Source organism: Odocoileus virginianus, chromosome 20 (assembly GCF_023699985.2).
Source record: "Odocoileus virginianus isolate 20LAN1187 ecotype Illinois chromosome 20, Ovbor_1.2, whole genome shotgun sequence".
NCBI lineage: Eukaryota > Metazoa > Chordata > Mammalia > Artiodactyla > Cervidae > Odocoileus > Odocoileus virginianus.
Genome location: NC_069693.1, coordinates 44,924,767 through 44,945,088, shown reverse-complemented (window position 1 = coordinate 44,945,088; position 20,322 = coordinate 44,924,767). Strand labels below are relative to the sequence as shown.

Below are 20,322 nucleotides of genomic sequence, written 5' to 3'. Positions count from 1 at the left end.
CCACCACACCATCCCACCCCTCTGGGTTCTCACAGAGCACTGGGTTGAGCTCCCTGTGTTATATAGCAACTTCCTACTAGCTATCTCTTTTATATATGGTAATATATGTGTTTCATGCTATTCTCAAATCATCCCACCTTCTCCTTTCTCTGTTGTGTCCACAAGTCTATCCTCTATGTCTGTGTCTCTATTACTGCCCTGCAAAGCATCACTACCATTTTTCTATATTCCATATATTTGTGTTAATATACAATAGTCATGTTTCTCTTTCTGACTTATTTCGCTTTATATAACAGGCTCTCACACTGGTCAGAATGGCCATCATCAAAAAACAATACATGCTGGAGAGGATGTGAAGAAAAGGGAACCTTCTTGCACTGCTGATGGGAATGTAAATTGATAGAGCCACAATGGAGAACAGTATGGAAATTTCTTTTAAAAAAACTGGGATAAAACCACCATATGAACCAGCAATCCCACTACAGGACATATACCCTGAGAAAACCATAATTCAAAAAGATTCATATACCCGTGTTCACTGCAGCACTATTTACGATAGCCAGGACGTGGAAGCAACCTAGATGTCCATCGACAGATGAATGGATAAGGAAGTTGTGGTACATATACACAATGGAATATTTTGTTGCTTAGTTGCTAAGTAATGGAACATCACTCAGTCATAAAAAGGAACAAATTTGAGTCAGTTCTAGCGAGGTGGATGAACCTAGAACCCTACAGTCTTTTAAGGAGAAATGGAGCCTGCTGCATAAAGCTGCCCCCTGTGTGGGAAGGAGGGTCATAACAAGGCCTATCTACATAGTTTTTGTGAAGGCCACCAACCTTGTAAGTGAGCTTTCTCATATTAGTCCCCAAAATTAAAAAACTGGCTGAGTTGTGGGTAACCATATCCAAGAGTCCCCAGGGAGTTCTGCTGAAGAACCAAAATACAGCTCTCTTACCTTCTGGCCAGCCCAAAGTCAATGATCTTAATTTGGTGTCCTGTCTGATTGACACACAGTATATTCTCAGGCTGGGAAAGAAAAAGAAGTTTGCTTAGATTAATCAACAGCTAGGAAGGTCTGAGATCCTACACTTATTTGTCAATAGGCCTGTTTCCCAGCCTCCACAGGAAAGCCCTAGAGGGCAGCCCTTCAGGGATGGATTGATAGTGAAAATAAACGATGCGGGCGAGTGTGAGACAGTGAGTGGTGTGAACTATGAGGACCTGGAGAACTCCTGCCACGTGTAAAAGGGCAGCCACCGCCCAGCCCCAGCCACCGGCCACCACTCAGAAACGTAGGTCCAGTCTCTAGAGTTCCTCAGTCCTCAGGGATCCCAGAAATCCAAGTTTAAGTAAAAACTCCATGCTTTTAAATGTTGACAACTAAATCCAATTTAAACACATATTCATCATGTGTGGGAGTTAAACACGACATATCTGGGATGTAGATTTGGCCCACGAGCTGCTTGCTTGAGACCATTGGCTTGGGGTGGTGGTTCCAAACCTTGATGCTTGCTAGCATCATCAGGGGACCCTTCGAAAATCCTAACACCCAGGCCCTAATCCTGACCAATTAAATCAGAATCTCAAGTGTGGGACCAAATCTGCAGTAGTCTGGTCAAGGAGATCAGAGCTGCCAAATGTCATCCTGCCATTTTGTGGTGACAGTTGTGACCCATGGAATGGAGATAATGGACTTGACATGCTTCTCTTAAGTCTTTCATATCAGCTTGGAGGCCCTGAGGAAGACTGGAATAATTCTTGCTACTTGTGGCAGACAAATTTGAAGGTGGGGAGGGGTTGAGGGCAGATGGAAGGCTTATAGGACAAAGGACCTGGAGACCTAAGGTCAGGGCCTGCAGTCCAGGGGTCCATTACCAGGGTCTGTAGCCCTAGATGAGTACTTTCCCATTCCAGAAATCTCAGTGTCTCCATCTGTAAAATGAGAATAATAATCTCTTCCTGCCTTCCTCCTGGGAAGGTGTAAAGATCAAATGATATAATAATGCATTAAAGACTTTACAGCTTGTGAAGCAAATATCAGGTACTATTTCTCCCAATAGAAGATTTTATTGCTACTTATGTAACAGTGGGGTTGTGAAACTCCTCAGATAGGTTCAGAAAAATGATGATTAAAAATCTTCATGCCTTCTTTATAAGATTTAGAAATACACTGTCCAATAGAAAATATAATGTGAGCTACATACATAATTCAAAAAATTCTAATAGCCACATTAAAAAAGTAAAAAGAAATAGGTGAACTTAATTTTCACAAAAGCATTATTGAAATATAAATAATAAAGATGTGATGATAAAAATTACCATTTTAAAGTATACAATTCAGTGGTTTTTCAGTAGATAGTTTATCACTCTAGTTTTAGAACATTTTCATCACTTCAGGAAAAAAAAACACATATTCATCAGCTGTCACCACTCTCCATCCTCCTTACTTGCAACTCCTGACAACCAATAATGTATTTTCTATCTCTGTAGATTTGCCTGTTCTGGGAATTTCATATAAATGGAATCATAAATACATATGTGACCTTTTGCATCTGACTTCTTTCACTCAGCATAATATCTTCAGGGTTCATCCATATATCAATACTTGATTCCTTTTCATGGCTGAATAATAATCATTATAAGGACAATATACCTACTGCATTTTGTTTACTTGTTCATCAGAGAGTAAACATTGGTGTTGTTTCTACTTTTTGGCTATTATGCATAATACTGCTAATGACATTTGTGTACAAGTTTTTGTGTTGACTTGTGTTTTCAGTTCTTGAGAATATACCTAGAAGTGAAATTACTGGTCATATGATAACTCCATGTTTAACATTATAGAAACTGCCAAATTGTTTTCTAAAGTGGATATACAACTTTACAATCCCACCAGCAATGTCTGAGAGTTCTGGTTTCTCTAAATCCTAGCCAATACTTGTCTGCCATTTTAATATTTTATTTTAGTTAACCCAATGGTTCTGAAATAGTATCTCATTGTAGTTTTGATTTACATTTCTCTCTTGACTAATGATGTTAAAAAATCTTTTCATGTGCTTATTGGCCATTTTAAAATCCTCACTAGACAAATGTCTATTCAAATTTATCTTTCTCATTGAGTTATAAGAGTTCTTTATACACCCTAGATACAAGTCCTTTATCAGATAAACGATTTGAAAACATTTTCTCCCATTCTGTGGGCTGTCATTTCATCTTCATGATGGTGTCCTTCAAAGTATAAAGATTTTTAAATTTTGATGAAATCTAAATTTATAAACTTTTCTATCTTGTGCTTTTTGAGTCAGATATAATTTACTTTTACACTATCTTCTAACAATTTTATAGTTTCAGCTCTGATGTTTAGGTTTATGTCCATTTGAGTTAACTTTTATTTATAGAATGAGGTGGGGCTTCAGTTTTTATGTGGATATCAAGCATGGTGTCCCAGCATCATTTGTTGCAAAGACTACTCTTTCCCCATTGAACTGTCACGGCACTGTTCTCAAAAATCCATTGACCACAAAAAAAAGGGTTTAATTCTAGACTCTCAATTGTATCCCACTGATATGTCTGCCCATCCTTACATCATAACACATTTTTGACTTATGTAGCTTATAGTAGATTTTGAAGTTGGGAAACGTGAGTCCTCCAACTTTGTTCATCATCTTCTTTTTTTTGTTCCTCTTTTTTCAAGATTGCTTTTGCTCACCTGGGTCCCAAGAATTTCCATCTGAATTTTAGGATTAGATTATTAATTTCTGCAAAGAAGTCAGCTGTGAGTCTGACAAGACTATATTGAACATATAGATCATTTTGGAGAGTATTGTCATCTTAATAACATTAAGTTTTCTGAGCTATTAACATGGGATGTCTTTCCATTTACTTATGTCATCTTTAATTTCTTTCAACAATGTTTCATAGTTTTCAGAATATAAAGTTTATATATCTTTGGTTAAATTCATGTATAAGTATTTTATTCTTTCCAATGCTACTGTAAATGAAATGGTTTTCTTAATTTTGTTTATAGAATGTTGATTGCTAATGTATGGAAATGCAATTGAATTTTACATCTTAGATCCTGCAACATTGCTGAACTCATTTATTAGTTCTAACAGTTTCTCTCTACCCTCCTTAGGATTTGCTATATACAAAATCAGGTCATCTGTGAATAAAATTTTACTTCTTTCTCTCCAATCTGGATACCGTTTATTTATTTCCTTGCCTAATTGCCCTGGTTAGAACCACAAGTACAATGTTTAATAGAAATGGCAAGAATATACATCCTCATCTAGTTCCTGATCTTAAAAGGAAAGCATTCAACCTTTTACCATTAAGTTTATTATTACCTGGGGTTTTTTCATACGTGGCCTTTATCAAGCTAAGGAAGTTCTATACCTAATTTGCTTAGTGTTTTCATCATGAAAATGTGTTCAATTTTGTCAAGTGCTTTTTCTGCAGCTACTAAAATTATCAGGTGATATCATCCTTTATTCTTTTAATATGACATATTACATTGATTGATTTTCTTATGTTAAACCAACTTTGCTTTCTTGGAACAAATCCCAGTTTGTGATGTGTATAATCATTTTTATATGCTAAACTTGGGCTTCCTTGGTGACTTAGATGGTAAAGCATCTGCCTGCAGTGCGGGAGAACCAGGTTCAATCCCTGGGTTGGAAAGATCCCCTGGAGAAGGAAATGGCAACCCACTCCAGTACTCTTGCCTGGAAAATTCCATGGACTGAGGAGCCTGGTGGGCTACAGTCCATGGGGTCGCAAAGAGTCAGACACGATGGAGCAACTTCATACTCAGTTTAGTAATATTTTATTGACAGTATTTACATCTATATTCATAAGGGATATTGTACTGTAGTTTCATCACAGGAAGTGAGGTCTGCCTGGTTTGGGGATGAGGATAAGTTTGATCTTATAAAATGAGTGAGAAAACATTTCTTTCTCTTCTAATTTTAGAACATTTTGTGAAGGATTGGTGTTAACTCTTTAGACATTTGATAGCCATATGGGTCTAGGATTTTTTATGGGTAGTTTTTATAGTAGTTTGACTGTTTTACTTGTTATAAGTCTATTTAGATTTTCTGATCCTTTTTGATCCAGTTTTCAGATGTTTGAGCCTTTTAGGGAATCTCCATTTTATCTAGATTATCTAATCTACTGGCATACAAGTTTTCATAATATTCTCTTATAATCTTTTTTTAATTTTGGTAAGGCTGGTAGTGATGCCCCTCTTTCATTCCATTCATTTCAGTAACTGAGTCTTCTCTCTTTCTCTCTGGTTCAAAATAGCTAGATTTGTCAGCTTATTCATGTTTTCAAAGAACAAATTTCTTTTCACTGATCTTCTGTACTGTTTCTCTGTTTTCTGTTTCAATTACTTCTGCTCTAATCTTTCTTATTTCTCTCTTTCTACTTGCTTTGAGTTTAACTTGTTCTTCTTTTTCTAGTTTCTTAAGGTGGAATGTTAGATTATTGATTTGAGATCTTCTTTTTAACATATAAGAGTTTGCAGCTACAAATTTTGTTTCTAGTTTACATGCACCCCATAAGCTTTAGCATGTTGTGTTCTCATTTTCATTCATTTCAAAGTATTTTCTAAAATTTAATTTTAATAATAATTTTATTTAGCCAAATATATAAAAATATTATTATCAATAGGTTATCAAAATAAAAATATTGATGAGATTTTTAAATTATTTTTATTATATTGCCTTTGAAGTCCAGTGTGTATTTTACATTTATAGCACATCTCAATTCAGACACTAAAATTTCATCAGAGGTACTTTAAATGTATTTAGATCTCATGAACTGGCGGATTCTTTACCATTGAGCCACCTGGGAAGTCCTTTATTTGTATTTAGATTGCATGAAATTGACAGCAAATTAACACGTTGAAGTTGTTCTAAATATACTTCATGGTTTTTTAATAATTTAATCATATCAGTTTTTTATTTAATTAAAAACTAATAAAATTTAAACTTCAGTTCCTCAGTTACACTAGTTATGTTTCAAGTGAAATATTAAAATATTTCATATTTTAATTCAACCAACATTCCTAGGAGATAGATATTATTAATCCCCACTTTTCAAATGATGAGCTTATGCAAGACCAGTCAATAAGATCAAGGAACTTATGTAAGATCTCCTGGTCAGGAAGAGGCTGAACTAACACAAGCTCTGCCCCTGGTTGGGAAACAGACCTTGGCAACAATTGTCTCCTGCTGTAGTATCACAGGTATTGCCCCAAAGGCTGTTCGTTGATCCTGAATCACAGAACAGAATCCTAGCTTCTCTTAACTGCTCATGCCACAGAAAGCTGGTCCAGAGGCTCTGGAATTAGCTCCAGTGAGTAAGGAAGTTTGAGGCCGATTCCTCACCATCTCTACCATTTTTCATAGTACCACAATGTTACAGTCTGATGTCAATCAAGAAAGATGGTCAGAAGGAGCAGTGTGCATACATGGTCCAACCAACCCACTTCCCATCTTCTGTAGAGAGCCACTAAGATTCCTGACAGGTTGCAGAGAAAAATTCTCCTATTGCCCCAGTGGAGTGAAAAACCATAGAAATGGCCACCATGCAAATCAAAACCACAGTGAGATATCACTTTATTCCTGTTAAAATGAATGTCATCCAAAAAACAAGAGATAGCAAGTGTCAGCGAGGATGTAGAGAAAAGGCAACTTTGTGCACTGTTGCTGGGAATGTAAATTGGTGCAGCCACTGTGCAAAACGGTGTGGCATTTCCTCAAAAAATTAAAAATAGGAGTACCAACCTAGCAATTCTACTTCTGGGTATATATCCAAAGGAAACCAAATCACTGTCTTGAAGAGATATTTGCACCCCTATATTCATTGCAGCATTATTTACAATAGTCAAGTGTCCATCAAAGTTGAATAATTTTTTAATGTGTTATATATACACAAAAGATTATTCAGCCATAAAGAAGAAAGAAATTCTGCCATTTGTGACAACATGGAATTTGACAACATTATGCAGAGTGAAATAAATCAGACAGAAAAACACTTACTGTATGATCTCAGTTATAAGTAGAATCTATAAAAAAATCACCCAGAACTCATATGAACAAATGAGTAGTTTGTTTAGGGAACAAAGTAGTGCTTGCCAGAGGGGGGTAGGGGGAGGGTTTGGGGAAATTGGTGAAGGTGGTCAAAAGGTACAAACTTCCAGTTATAAAATAAAAGTCCTGAGAATACAATGTACAGCATGCTGACTATAGTTAACAATGCAGTATTGTATATATGAAAGTTGTTAAGTGAGAAATTATAACTATGTGAGGTAATATAATTAACTAAACTTACTGTGGAATAATTTTGCAGTGTATACATATATCAACAATTATGTTTATACTTTAAACAAAAACAATGTTACCTGTCAACTATATCTTGATAAAACTGGAAACAAACTTTACAGATAAGGTGACTCAGATGGTAAAGAATCCACATGCAGGAGACCGGGTTTGACCCCTGGGTTGGGGAGATGCCCTGGAGAAGGGAATGGGTACCCACTCCAGTATTCTTGCCTGGAGAAGTCCATGGACAGAGTAGCCAGGTGGGCTACAGTCCATGGGATCACAAAGAGTCAGACACGACTGAGCAACTAACACTTTCATTTTTCACTTTTTAGACTCACCAAGAAAGAGAGAGACAGAAAGAGAGAGAGAGAGAGAGAGAGAGAGAGGAATTTATTGCCAACAAACTGGACAACCTAGAAGAAATTCCTAGAATCGTAACAACTAGATAAGAACAAATCATGAATAAACAGGAAATCTGAACAGACTAATTACTAGTAATCAAAAATATACCAAAAAACAAAAGTCAAGAACCAAATGGTCACTGGTGAATTTTACCAATCTTTTAAAAAAAATTGGTATCAATCCTTCTCAAACTCTACCAAAAAACAGAAGAGGAGGGAATACTTCCAAACTCATTTTATAAGGCCAGCATTACCCTGATAGCAAAACCAGACAAGGATATAACAGGAAAGAAAATTACAGTCTAACATACCTCTTAAGAATAGATGTATAAATCCTCAACAAAATATTAGCAAATCAAGTTCAACAATACATAAAAAGATTATACACCACAATCAAATGATATTTATTCCAGAGATGCAAAGATGGTTTAATGTATGCAAACCATACATTTTATCACACCATCAGTGTGATAAAACACATTAACAAAATGAAAAATAAAAATCATACTATCATCTCAATATATACAGTAAAAACACTTAACAAAATTAAATATCCATTTCATGATAAAAGCTGTCATCAAACTAGTTGTAGAGGGAATATACCTTAACATAATAAAGGTCATATATGACAAGTCCATAGATAATATGCTCAATGGTAAAACTGGAAGCTTTTCCTCTAATATCAGGAACAAGACAAGGATGCTCACTCTCACTACTTTTATTCAAAACAGTATCGCAAGTCATAGAGTGTAATTAGGTGATAAAAGAGAGAAAAAGCATCCAACTCAGAAAGAAGTAAAACTGTCACTATTTGCAGATGACGTGATATTATATACATATATATAATGCTAAAGTCATCACCAAAATACTGTTAGAACTTAAAAACAAATTCAGTATATTTTCAGAATACAAAAGCAATATACAAAAATTCAGTTGCATATCTATACACTAAAAAGAAACTATTAGAAAGAGAAATTAAGAAAACAGTCCTATTTATAGTTGATCAAAAAATACTTAGGAATAAATTTAACAAGTTAGTGAAAGATGTATATACTAAAAACTGTAAGATGCTGATGAAAGAAATTAAAGAAGACAAATAAATGGAAAGATATCCTATGCTCTTGGTTGCAAGGATTAATATTAAAATGTTCTTACTTTTATATGTCCTTACTACCCAAAGCAATCTACAAATTTAAGGCAATCCCTATCAAAATTCCAATGGCAATTTTCACAGAAATACAGCAAACAATCTAAAATCTGTATGGAACTACAGAAGACCCCAATAGCCAAAGCAATCTTGGGGAAGAAAAACAAAATCGGAGACACCACACTTCCTGATTTCAAACTGTTACAAAGCTATACTAATCAGAATAGTGTGATATCAGCATAAAAACAAACAAACAGATCAATGGAACAGAATAGACAACTGAGAAATAAACTATTTATCAAAAAGAAAGAAAAGAATGGCCACCACATGCTTAGTTTTCATCAAGTAGACAAAAGAAGCTGCAATGCTTTCATTCAATGGACTATATGATGGCCCTTAAAGAGAATCAGATAAGATGTCTACACTATACTTAAAAAGGCAAGTTTAAAAATGAAATATACAGTAAGCTCTCCTTTGTGAGTGTTTTTCATGCCAACATGCTAATACAGAAGACCTCTCAGCACAGAGACTGCGTAAGAAGAACTTTCACTGTGCATTTTATATACTTCTAAATTGCCTATATTTGTTACTACATGCATGTGTTTCTATTTTAATTTTTTAAAAACTAATTTTTGAGTTTTTTTTAATAGAAAAAATAAGTTGTTTCATTTGATCCTTAAAGAACTCTTAATGAGGTAGCTATTTTCCACATTTCACAGATGGAGAAACTGAGGCTCTGAGACTTGGCCTGCCCTAGACTCTAGAACTAAGCCATGGCAGAGCCAGGAAAGGAAGCCAGGACTGTGTGATGACAGAGCTCTCAAAGATGAGAGAGCCGCAGAGGCTCAGGAACAGGGGCACCCACCCCCACACGCCCAGGGAGGAGCCCGACCTTGAGGTCCAAGTGCAGGACGTAATGCTGATGGAGGTAATGGACGCCCTCGCAGATCTGCTTGGTGAACAAGACCACATCCAGTTCAGTCAGGTGGTACTTCTCCTCTGTGATCCGGTCAAAGAGCTCACCCCCATCCACACTGCCAGGGCAAAAGAAGAGGCAGTGACTGAGCAAGGCTCTCAGAGGACTGGTCCACTCATCACCAGGGGAGACAAGGGTACCACTGCCACCTGGGGTTTTATGGGGGACCATGGGGGCGGGGGGGGGACAGGCTCTGGTCTATTCCCAGCTCAGAGTGTGGGTGATAAAAAGGAAGTGATGGGCCAAACGGGAGACTGGGGCTTGTCTGCAGTGCTGATCACCCAGGCTCACTCTGGATACTCACTCTCAATACTCCAGACCAAGCTTATAAACTCACTGGCCTATAGGGGCCAGTTAGTACCTACATGGCAAGAATCTAAGTGGACAAATCAGACCAGATGTGAGACAAAAGTTTTCTTGGAATACACAGCCTTGGTCTAACTTTTGTTTTTCCATTTTTTACAGAGAAATGACATGACAAATGTTTCACTCGCCTCACTTGCACCAGAAGGAAAGCAGCAACACCAACACACTAATAAATGTCCCCTGAGCCCTTGGCCTCAGCACTAGGGGTAGTTGAAAGTGGTGGGGACTGTAGCAAATGGGAAATTGGTTGCCCTGTCTACAAAGGTCAGTTACTACAAGCTCCATCATACCATTTCCAACTGAGAATGCAGACCCAGTATTACTAGATCTTTTACATTTGCAAGAAAAATCGGGCATCTAGGTTTTAATGTGAAATTTCCCAATTTCCAACTGTTAATACTAAATCAAAATTATTAAAAATGTGTAGGCCAAAACAATATCTGCAGGTTGAACCAGGCTCACTGGTTTCTGACAAATGGCCTTGTCCTCTGTGTTTTATGTTGGAGGTCAGGTAGAGGAAGTGATGACGTTCCCTGGGTGTCACAGAGAGCGGAAAGGGACAGCTTTGCTGCAACCTTGGCTCCCAGCCCCACCCTGAGCCCCGGCCCTGCCTCCCACTCACTACTCCATGACGAGGGTAAAGCTGTTCTTGCTCTCAAAGGCATCGTAGAGCTGGATCAGGTTCACATGGCTGAGCTGGTTCATGATGTTAATCTCATTCTTGACATCCTCCTTGTGAAGCCAACAGGGAGAGGAGTTTCCAAGAAATGGGTTAGAAAGAGCAGTCAGTTGCATCTCCCAAGACACACACACACACAACCCCCCACCCACCCTGCATCCTCATTTCCTGCAGCATCACCAGGTTTCCTCAACTCACCACCCACACCAGCTTCTTACAACAGAAGGAACTCACCCGTTTCCCTGATAGGAACCCTGAGACCCCCAAAAGAACCCTGGAGATCTGGGAGGACCCAGGGTACAAGGTGACTGCTGACTAGAGGGTAGGAGCCAAGGAAAAGAGGCAGGAAAGGTGGCCAGGTTTCCTGCTCGTTGTGGAGGGGCCTGAGGCAGTGCAGGACCCAGAGGGGCCTAGAAGGAAGTGAAGGAGTTCTGAGCTTGGCCCAGGGCACCCTTTGGCCTGGGGCAGACATCTCACCCGGTCCTTGGCGCTCTTCACTTTGATGATCTTGGCCGCCAGCAAGAGGCCTGTGGCCTTCTCTGTGCATCTGTGAACCTGGCCGAACCGGCCCCTGCAGAGAGAGACACGATGACACAGCAGGCTCAGAGCCCCAGAGGCACAGCCTGCGCGTGAGTGGGGGCCAGCCCTATCTGGGACCCTGGACTTTCTGGTTCTACCCCAACGCCACATACACTACAGGGATTACCCTGCCCCTCAGAGGTATCATAGTCACCGCCCCACACTATTGCCTGAGCCTGGAGAAGAGCTTCTTCACTCCACAGGTATGGGCCATCCTGCACCCCAGGGGAGTCCCCCACAGCCACACCCCCCAGGCCATCCTGCACCCTAGAGGTCATTCCTCTTAACCCACCCCATGTCGGCTCTCATTTCACCTCCAGTACCTGGGCCCCAGGCCTGCACTGCGGGGCCACCTGTACCCTAGACTTGGTCTCACTCACACCACATGGGCCCTCCTGCTCTCCGCGGCTGTCTGCTCACCCACTCTTTATGAGTTCTCGGCTGGTGTTTCGCCGTGCAGGACAGGCCGCTCTTGGCTGTGGCTCCACCCACCAGTTCCTGAGAACCAGCAGCAGCGCCCGGTTGTCCAGGTGCCCTCCCCACCCCCATCGAGGCAGAAGGCCCGCTTACCCTCCCAGGACTTCATGCTGGCACACGGTGTAGCCCGCTGAGGTCGAGGTCTCCCTGACACTCACCACCCGGTGCTCGAAAGGGGCTGGCGGGGCCGGACTGTCGTCTGTTGGGGAGACAGCAGACCGTGAGTCTCCTTCATGCGCCCCTACCTCTCAGCTCCCCGCCACCCCCACCGCCACCCCGACCCCCAGACCTAGATCCTCCTTGTTCAAAAAGGCCTCTGCCGGTTTCTCGGGGGTTTATCAAGGGAGCATTCAGAGTGTTCCCAGGACAGCTCCATGATTTCTGCAACCCTGGACCCAGAGCAGGGGAAAATACTGCTATTTTCTCTTAGTTTGTCTCACAAGCAACTTTCTGCTCCCCAAAGTAGAAGGTTGAATGTGCTTTGAGAGAATTTTTTGTGTGCCTGAGCCTTAGACTACAAGGGGGTAACTTTTGTGGGGTTTTGTTGTTTTCTGGGCCTCTGGAAAGCCTGACTGTATGGCACAGATCCCACTTCTAGAGTTCCAGTCTGAAGTCTCCTTCACTGCAAAGTAACTGCCTTCTCTTCTCAAGGTTTACACACAAGTTTCAAGAGCCCAGTGGTCATATCCTGGCTCTGTCAGCACAGACCCTGTGGCCTTACAAGTGTTTCTCAGCCTCTCTTGTATCTCACGGGTCCTCACTCCACAGACCTGTGAGGGTAAACACCGCCACAAACGCTTGAGGCTTGGCTCACAGAGACTCCTCAGCTAACATTGGCTTGATCACCATCTTAAGTCTCAGAAAAGACTAAGTCACAGGTTGCCCTCACCTGTGTTTCAGGAATTAAGGGAGGCTGTGTCCACATCTGGACCAGGTCATACAAGGGGAAAGGAAGCAACCAGAGACATCAGAGCAACTTCAGAGCCTGGAAGAGCCAAGGGGCACCAGGATGACCTGCACAACACTCAGCCCTTCCTCAGGGCCTCCAGAAATTCTGGGACAGGGAATTGGCAAAGGTGGCCTTCCGGGAACCGCATGGGGTGGGAGCTCCCTTGAGGGTGTGGCCCTAAGGGTTGAAAGACCTAAGGCCCTTTGGGTCACAGGAACACAAGGACATCTATCACTACCTCTGGGACAGAAAGCAGATCAGCAGCCCCTTCCTGATCCTGGATGGGAGTCAGCCCACTGGGTGCAAATGGCTCATAGAAGGTTATATACACCAGGTAGTGGATTTGCTTTTTAGCAGGAGCCTTCCCTATCTCAATCCAGAATGACACCAGTTCTACTGGGCAGGCAGGTGGCTTTGAGAAACCCACCCAGCTGAGTCCCCCATGTTCCCTGCTCTCCCATGGCCACAGCCAACCTGAGCTCAGCCTGCCGCATCTCTATGCCTTGGTCTCCAGCTCCGGGATGTGCTGGCAGGCTGTCTCCCAGACATTATCCCCACATTATCTCTACCTGGAAGCTTCAGGGAGGCCCCCAGAGTAGGCTGTTGAGACTCACTCACCTTGGGGCACACAGCAACGGCCTCACTTACCTAGAACCAGGCTGCCCGCCTCAGCTCCTGGCGGTGTCCTCCTTCCTGCTTCGGCACTGCCCGCACCCCCAGCTGTGCAGTCCTTCCCAGGGTCAGGGTTCCCTGCTCCAGGGCTCGTGTCCTGCTGTGGGCCTGGGGCCCCGGAATCAGCTGCCTTGTCCCTCCTGGCCCTGCTTGGCGCCATGGTCAGCTCGGACCCAGGTCCTTGCTTCTCTTTGGCCTTTGCTCCCCCATCGCAGCTCTGCTTCCGCACACTGGCTCCTCTGGGGATAGGTTTTCCTGACTCAGTCCCGGGGGCCTGGGGGCAGCACCTGGGCCCAGGTGGGTCCTGCTCACTTGGAGGCACAGCTGCTGGAGTCTCTGCAGGGGGTGAGGTTCTGAGGCTGCCCCCTCGTGTCACAAGCAGTTCCCCAGGGGTATCTGTCTCCTGCACATGGATGGAGATCCTGGGACAGAGAGAAATGTGGCAAGAACTCAAATCAGAGCATACCTGGGTTCAGCTGCCTGCTGCTGCCATTCACTAACCATGGTCTCTTAGCCTCAGTTTTCTAATCTGTTAAAAGTGTCCTTTGGGTTGTTATAATAGTAAGAGTTAGCTTGTGGTTGAAACCAGCAACCAAACCCTACCCCTCTCTACCCAGACACAACACTGGGGAGAGGCTGGTTTCAGTGACGTGTGATGTCACCAGGATTCCACTGGGTCAGCATCTGGGAGACTTGAAGAATCTGTGGTGGATGGGGGGTGAGAGGAATGGGAGGATGGGTACCAGACATCCCTGTGACCCCTTGGAAACATGGTTCTGCCCCAGAAGGGTTGTGGCCTGGAGGCAGGAGACCTGGGCTGTTCCCTTCCTTCTCTGGGCCTCAGTTTCCCTTCTCTTAAGTGAAGAGAAGGGTCAACCAAGTCAAACATCACACTAGAAGCCTCAGGTTAGACATATTTTAGTAAAATCAGGGAATTGTTTATAAGACTCTGGACTTTCTGTTTCTCCTGAAGAAACAGTCCTGGCTGTGCTGGGCCAGCATGCTTACACGCTTGAGGAAATTCTCTGCCTCTCTACAAGTCCCCAATGCCATTGGGCCCATCTCATCCATACTTGTTCCCCAGACCAAGCAGTACTGTGGTTTGGGACCCCAGCTGGAGGTCAGGAAAGTCCTCTAAGCCCCAACATTCAGAGGAAAGGACCCTGACCCTGGGAGCTTCAGACCATACTGATCTGCCACCAGGTTACTAGATAGGGCTGGATTTGGGCAAATCTAGCCTCAGCAACCACTTATGTCAAACAAGGATGATAACACCTCCTGAATGTGCTGAGAGTCAACTAAGAAAAGAAACCACAGAGGTACTAATAGTGAAGGCTAAAATGGTGCAGCCACTGTGGAAATCAGTGTTCCTCAGAAATGTAAAAATATATTACCATATGATCCAGCAATCCCACTTCTGAAAATAAACCCAAAATAATTAAAAGCAGAACCTCAAAGAGATGTTTGTACAGCCTTACTCATGGCAGTATTATTCTCAACAGTCAAACGTGGAAGCAACCGAAGTGTCCATTGACTGATGAAAGAATAGACAAAGCGTTGCATATACACATAATGGAATAGTATTCATCCTCAGGCTAAGTGAAATAAACCAGTGACAGAAAGGCTGATTCTACACATCTGAGTGAATGAGTTATACGAAGGACCCGTGCTTCTGTGCTCAATCTCACTTAGTCATGTCTGACTCTTTGCAACTCCATGGACTGTAGCCTGCCAGGCTTCTCTGTCCATGGGATTTTCCAGGCAAGAATACTGGAGTGGGTTGCCATTCCATTCTCCAGGGGATCTTCCCAACCCAGAGATCAAACCCACATCTCCTGCATTGGCAGGCAGATTCTACACCAGTGAGCTACCTAGGAAGCCCCTATGAAGGACCTAGAGTAGTCAAACTCATAGAGACAGAAAGTTGAATGGTAGTTATGGTAACGGTTTCAGATTTACAAAATGAAAAAGCTCTGGAGATCTGTGTCATAACAATATAAATATACTTAACACCACTGAACTATACACTTAAAAATGGTTACAACGATGAACGTTATGTTACATGCTTTTTAACAAAAAAAAAAAATTTTTTTTTTTTAATTAGGAGTTCCCCTAGCAACTGGAGGCCTGAGTCCCTCCTTTGCCTGCTCCTGAATGCACCTGGTTCTGCAGACTGTTCACAGCTAAAGCTTGGATAGGATGTAGCAAAATGCCCCTGACACCCCTCAGGAGCAATTACAGGTTGGTGATGACAGGGCAGGATGGGAAAGGTGGCATCCAAGCCCCACTCAGGCATTGCCTTGATCAAGTAACATGGGAAACTGCAGGAATCCAGTATCTGGAAGAATATACAGGTGGTCAGGTGGCCGCTGCCAATTAGAGCCAACACTTGCATTCAAACCCATTTTCCTCACGATATACCCATGTGCTAGATAAGGGAGGGTAGGTAGTGATCTCCCCAGTTCCTAAGCCCAGTTGGGTGTGTCTGAAATTCAGCTCAAGGTTTAAACTTACATAGAGACCTTTCTCTCTCACCCAGAATCTTTTTAGGGCCCCTAGCAAGTTCATGAAAAGTTCATCTCCACCTTAGATTCTACATTTAGAGCCCTGGCAAGGATCCAGGGATGCCTGCCAGGAAGCCCTCCCTCCAGATGGTTAGGTCTCCTGGGGACTCACATTTCCTTGCAGAACAAAGGCAGACAAAGTATCTGGGCTTCCCTGCCAATCACCACAGCATACACAGACACCAGCTCCCCTCCCTACAGCAGGCCTTGAGGGGCCTGGTTACAGGTCAGGACAACCGAGGACAGGTGTACAGGGTACCAGGCCATTTAGAGAGAAGCCCAGAAAGCAGAATGCCCTTTAGTGCACTGCCCTTGGAGAACACTGCTGGATAACACACAGATCTGACAATCATCAGGTTCTAACTCATTCTCCTGCACCATGTTGGCTGATGGCAGGTCCTGAGGCTGAGTCCTGAGGATTAGGATACAACCTCATCTCCAGGACTCCAAGAATAATCCTCCTGAAACTCCCTTGGCTTGATTCAGCCTATACCAACCTACCACCTCTGAAGACCCATTATTCTTTCCCTACCATAGTATTTAGGACTTAACTAAATGCTGACAAGAAACAGGATTGTGCAGTGATTAGGGACACAGATATTGGAGTCCAGAAACCTATATCCATCCTCTTAAATTTTTTGAGACTTGTGTTATGGCCTAGCATGTGATCTAGCCTGGAGAACATTCCATGTGCACTTGAAAAGAATGTGTATTCTTATGTTAGGCATCTCTTCCAGCCACAGTGGTATGAAATTGGAAACCAATTGCAGAAAGAAAAATGGGAATAGAACAAACAAGTGGAGACTAAACAGCATGCTACTAGAAGACCAATGGGTCAATGATGAAATCAAAGAGGAAATCAGAAAATATCTTGAGACAATGTAAATGGAAACACAGTGCTCCAAAACTTATGCATGCATGCATGCATGCTAAGTTGCTACAGTCATGTCTGACTCTGTGCGACTCTATGGACTGTAGCCTGCCAAACTCCTCTGTCCATGGGATTCTCCAGGCAAGAATACTGGAGTGGGTTGACATGCCCTCCTCTAGGGGATCTTCCTGACCCAAGGATCGAACTGTGTCTCTTACATCTTCTGCATTGGCAAGCAAGTTCTTTACCACTAGCACCATCTGGGAAGCCCCCAAAACCTATGGAGTTCAGTCAAAGCAGTTCTAGGAAGGAAAATGATAGTGATACAGACCTTCCTCAATAAACAAGAAAAATCTCAAGCAACCTGATCTACCACCTAAAGGAATTAGAAAAGAAGAATAAGAAAGTCCAAAGTCAGCAGTAGGAAAGACAAAATAAAAATTAGAGAGGAAATAAGTAAAATAGAGATCAAAACACAATAGAAAAGATCAATGAAACAAAGACAAACAAAACTGATAAACCTTTAACCACTCTCATCAAGGAGAAAGGAGAGAGGTCCAAATAAACAAAAGAAGAAATGAAAGAGGACAAGTTTCTACTGTAGTGCACAGAGAACTATATTCACTATCCTATGATAAACTACAATGGAAAAGAACATTTAAAAAAACAATACATATATACATATATGTACTTGAATCATTTTGCTGTAGAGCAGAAAATAACACATTGTAAATCAACTATACTTTAATTAAAAACAAACAAAAGAAGTGAAAGAGGAGAAATAACAAATAGCATAGAACTACAAAAAATCAGAAGAGAATATATGAACAAATTTGATAACTCAGAACGAATCAACAAATTTCTAGAAACATACAGCCTGCCAAGACTGAATCAAGAGCAAACAACCAATCTGAACAAACTGATCCCTAGCAGTGAAATTAAATCTGTAATTTTTTAAAAACCCAGCAAACAAAAGTCCAGAGTTGGACAGCTTCACAGGGTAATTCTCTTTCGTATTCTATAAAAAAAGAGCTAGGGCTTATCCTTCTCAAACTAGTCCAAGAAGAGGATGGAACACTCCCAAATGTATTCTATGAGGCCACCATTACAATGACATCAAAACCAGAAAAAGATACTCCATAAAAGCAAGTTATAGGGTAGTATCTTTGATGAATATAGATGTAAACATCCTCAGTAAAATACTAGCAAGCTAAATTCAACAATATGTAAAAAGGATCATACACCATGATCAAGTGGGTTTTATTCAAAGGACCCAAGGTTGGTTCAATATTTGCAAATCAATCAATGTGATACATCATTGTAACAAAAGGAAGGATAAAAATCACATGATCATTTCAATAGATGCCTAAAAAGCATTGACAAAATCCCACATCCACATCCATTCATATATTTATGATAAAAATTATCATCAGAGTGGGTATAGAGAGAACACATCTCAACATAATAAAGGCCACTATGACAGTCTCATAGCTAATATCACACTCAATGATGAAAAGCTAAAAGCCTTTCCTCTACATTCAGGAACAAGACAAGGATCTCACTCTTTCCACTTGTATTTAACATAGTATTGGAACTCCTAAACACAGCTATCAGACAAGGAAAGGAAATAGAAGGCATCCAAAATGGAAGAAAAGAATGTCACTATTCAACAAGAAAACTGTCACTATTTGCAACTGACATGATACTTTAAATACAAAACTGTAAAATTTCCACCCCAAACCTGTAAAAATCTATCAATGAATTCAATACAGTTGTAAGAAACAAGATTAGTATACAGAAATCTGTTGATTTTCTATATGCTAATGGTGAACTATCCAAAAGAGAAAGTAAAAAATCAATCCCTTTTAAAATCACGTTTTAAAAATACCTAGGAAGAAACTTAACCAAAGAGATAAAAGACATTTATTCTGAAAACTATAAAACATTGATGAAGGAAATTGAAAATGATATAAAGGAATGGAAGGATACCCCGTTTTGGATTGGAAGAATTAATATTGTTAAAATAGGCATACCACCCAAAGCAATCTACAGAATTAATGCAGTCTATATCAAAATACCGGTGACAATTTTTTACAGAATGAGAACAAATAATCCTAAAATTCATATGGAGCCACAGAAGACCTTAAGTTATCAAAACAATCTTGATTAAAAAGAACAAAGCTGGAGGAATAACCCTCCCAGTCTTTAGGCTCTATTACAAAGCTACAGCAATCAAAACAGCATAGTATTGGCACAAAAACAGAACCATAAATCAATGGCACAAAAAATAGTCCAGAAATAAGCCTATGCACCCATGGTCAATTAATCTATGACAAAGGAGGGAAGAATATACCATGGGGGAAAAGACAGCCCAATAAACACTGTTGGGAAAGCTGGACTGCTACGTGCAAAAGAATCGAACTGTGCTACTTTTTCACATTGTATACAAAAATGAATTCAAAGTGTATTAAAGATCTAAATATAAGATCCCACACATAAAAATCCTGGAAAAGAATGGTTATTCAGAATAGTCTGATGTAAATTATAGTAAATTTAAAAAATCTGTATCTTCAAGTCAAAAGAAATAAAAGCAAAACAAACAAATAGACAAATGGGGCCTAATTAAAAGCTTTTGTACAGCAAATGAAACCATTGAAAAAATGAAGACAACTTACCAAATGGGAGAAAATATTTGCAGATGATATGACCAAAAAGAGGTTAATATACAAAATATACAAACATCCTATTTGTTTATATAGACTCAATATAAAAAAACAAACAACCCAATGAAAAAAATCGGCAGAGGGCCTCAGTAGACAATTCTCCAAACGAGACATACAGATTACCAAAAAGAACATGAAAAGATGCTTAACAATGCTAATTATTAGAGAAATACAAATCAAAACAACAAGATATCACGTCACACAGTCAGATCACCTATCATCAAAAAAACTACAAATAACAGATGTTGGCAAGGATGTGGAGGAAAAGGAACAATTATACACTGTTGGTGAGAATGTAAATGGGGGCCATGATTGTGAAAAACAGTATTGAGGTTCTTCAAAAAACTAAAAATAGAACTACCACATGACACAGCAGTCCCAATCTTGGATGTACATCCAGAAAAAAAACAAAACCATCAATTTGAAAAGATACATATGCCCCCAATGTTCATAGCAGCACTAAATAGTTTGTAAATTATTGTAAATACAATAATTAAGATATGGAAGCACCCAAGTGTCCATCAACAGATGAATGGATAAAGAAGATGTGGTAGATATGTACAATGGAATACTACTCTGCCAT

The 20,322-nt window shown here is 40.8% G+C and overlaps 1 protein-coding gene and 1 long non-coding RNA gene across 4 annotated transcripts in view; one reads left to right on the top strand and one right to left on the bottom strand.

Annotated features, from left to right (window-relative positions):
* The window catches only part of LOC110148287 (myosin light chain kinase 3), a 58,668-nt gene that overhangs the window by 17,291 nt on the left and 21,055 nt on the right, over positions 1-20,322 (bottom strand). For all 3 annotated transcript variants that reach the window (XM_020910211.2, XM_070451357.1, XM_020910213.2), the window contains exons 4-9: positions 13,558-14,003; positions 12,054-12,159; positions 11,382-11,475; positions 10,848-10,957; positions 9,776-9,917; positions 960-1,030 (exon numbers count right to left, since the gene is read on the bottom strand). In XM_020910211.2, the coding sequence (XP_020765870.2) occupies positions 960-1,030; positions 9,776-9,917; positions 10,848-10,957; positions 11,382-11,475; positions 12,054-12,159; positions 13,558-14,003 (969 nt within the window). The remainder of the gene's footprint in view (positions 1-959; positions 1,031-9,775; positions 9,918-10,847; positions 10,958-11,381; positions 11,476-12,053; positions 12,160-13,557; positions 14,004-20,322) is intronic.
* LOC110148288 (uncharacterized) lies at positions 684-10,657 on the top strand. Its single transcript, XR_002317134.2, has 3 exons — positions 684-843; positions 9,603-9,811; positions 10,325-10,657. It is a non-coding gene; the product is annotated as an uncharacterized lncRNA (long non-coding RNA).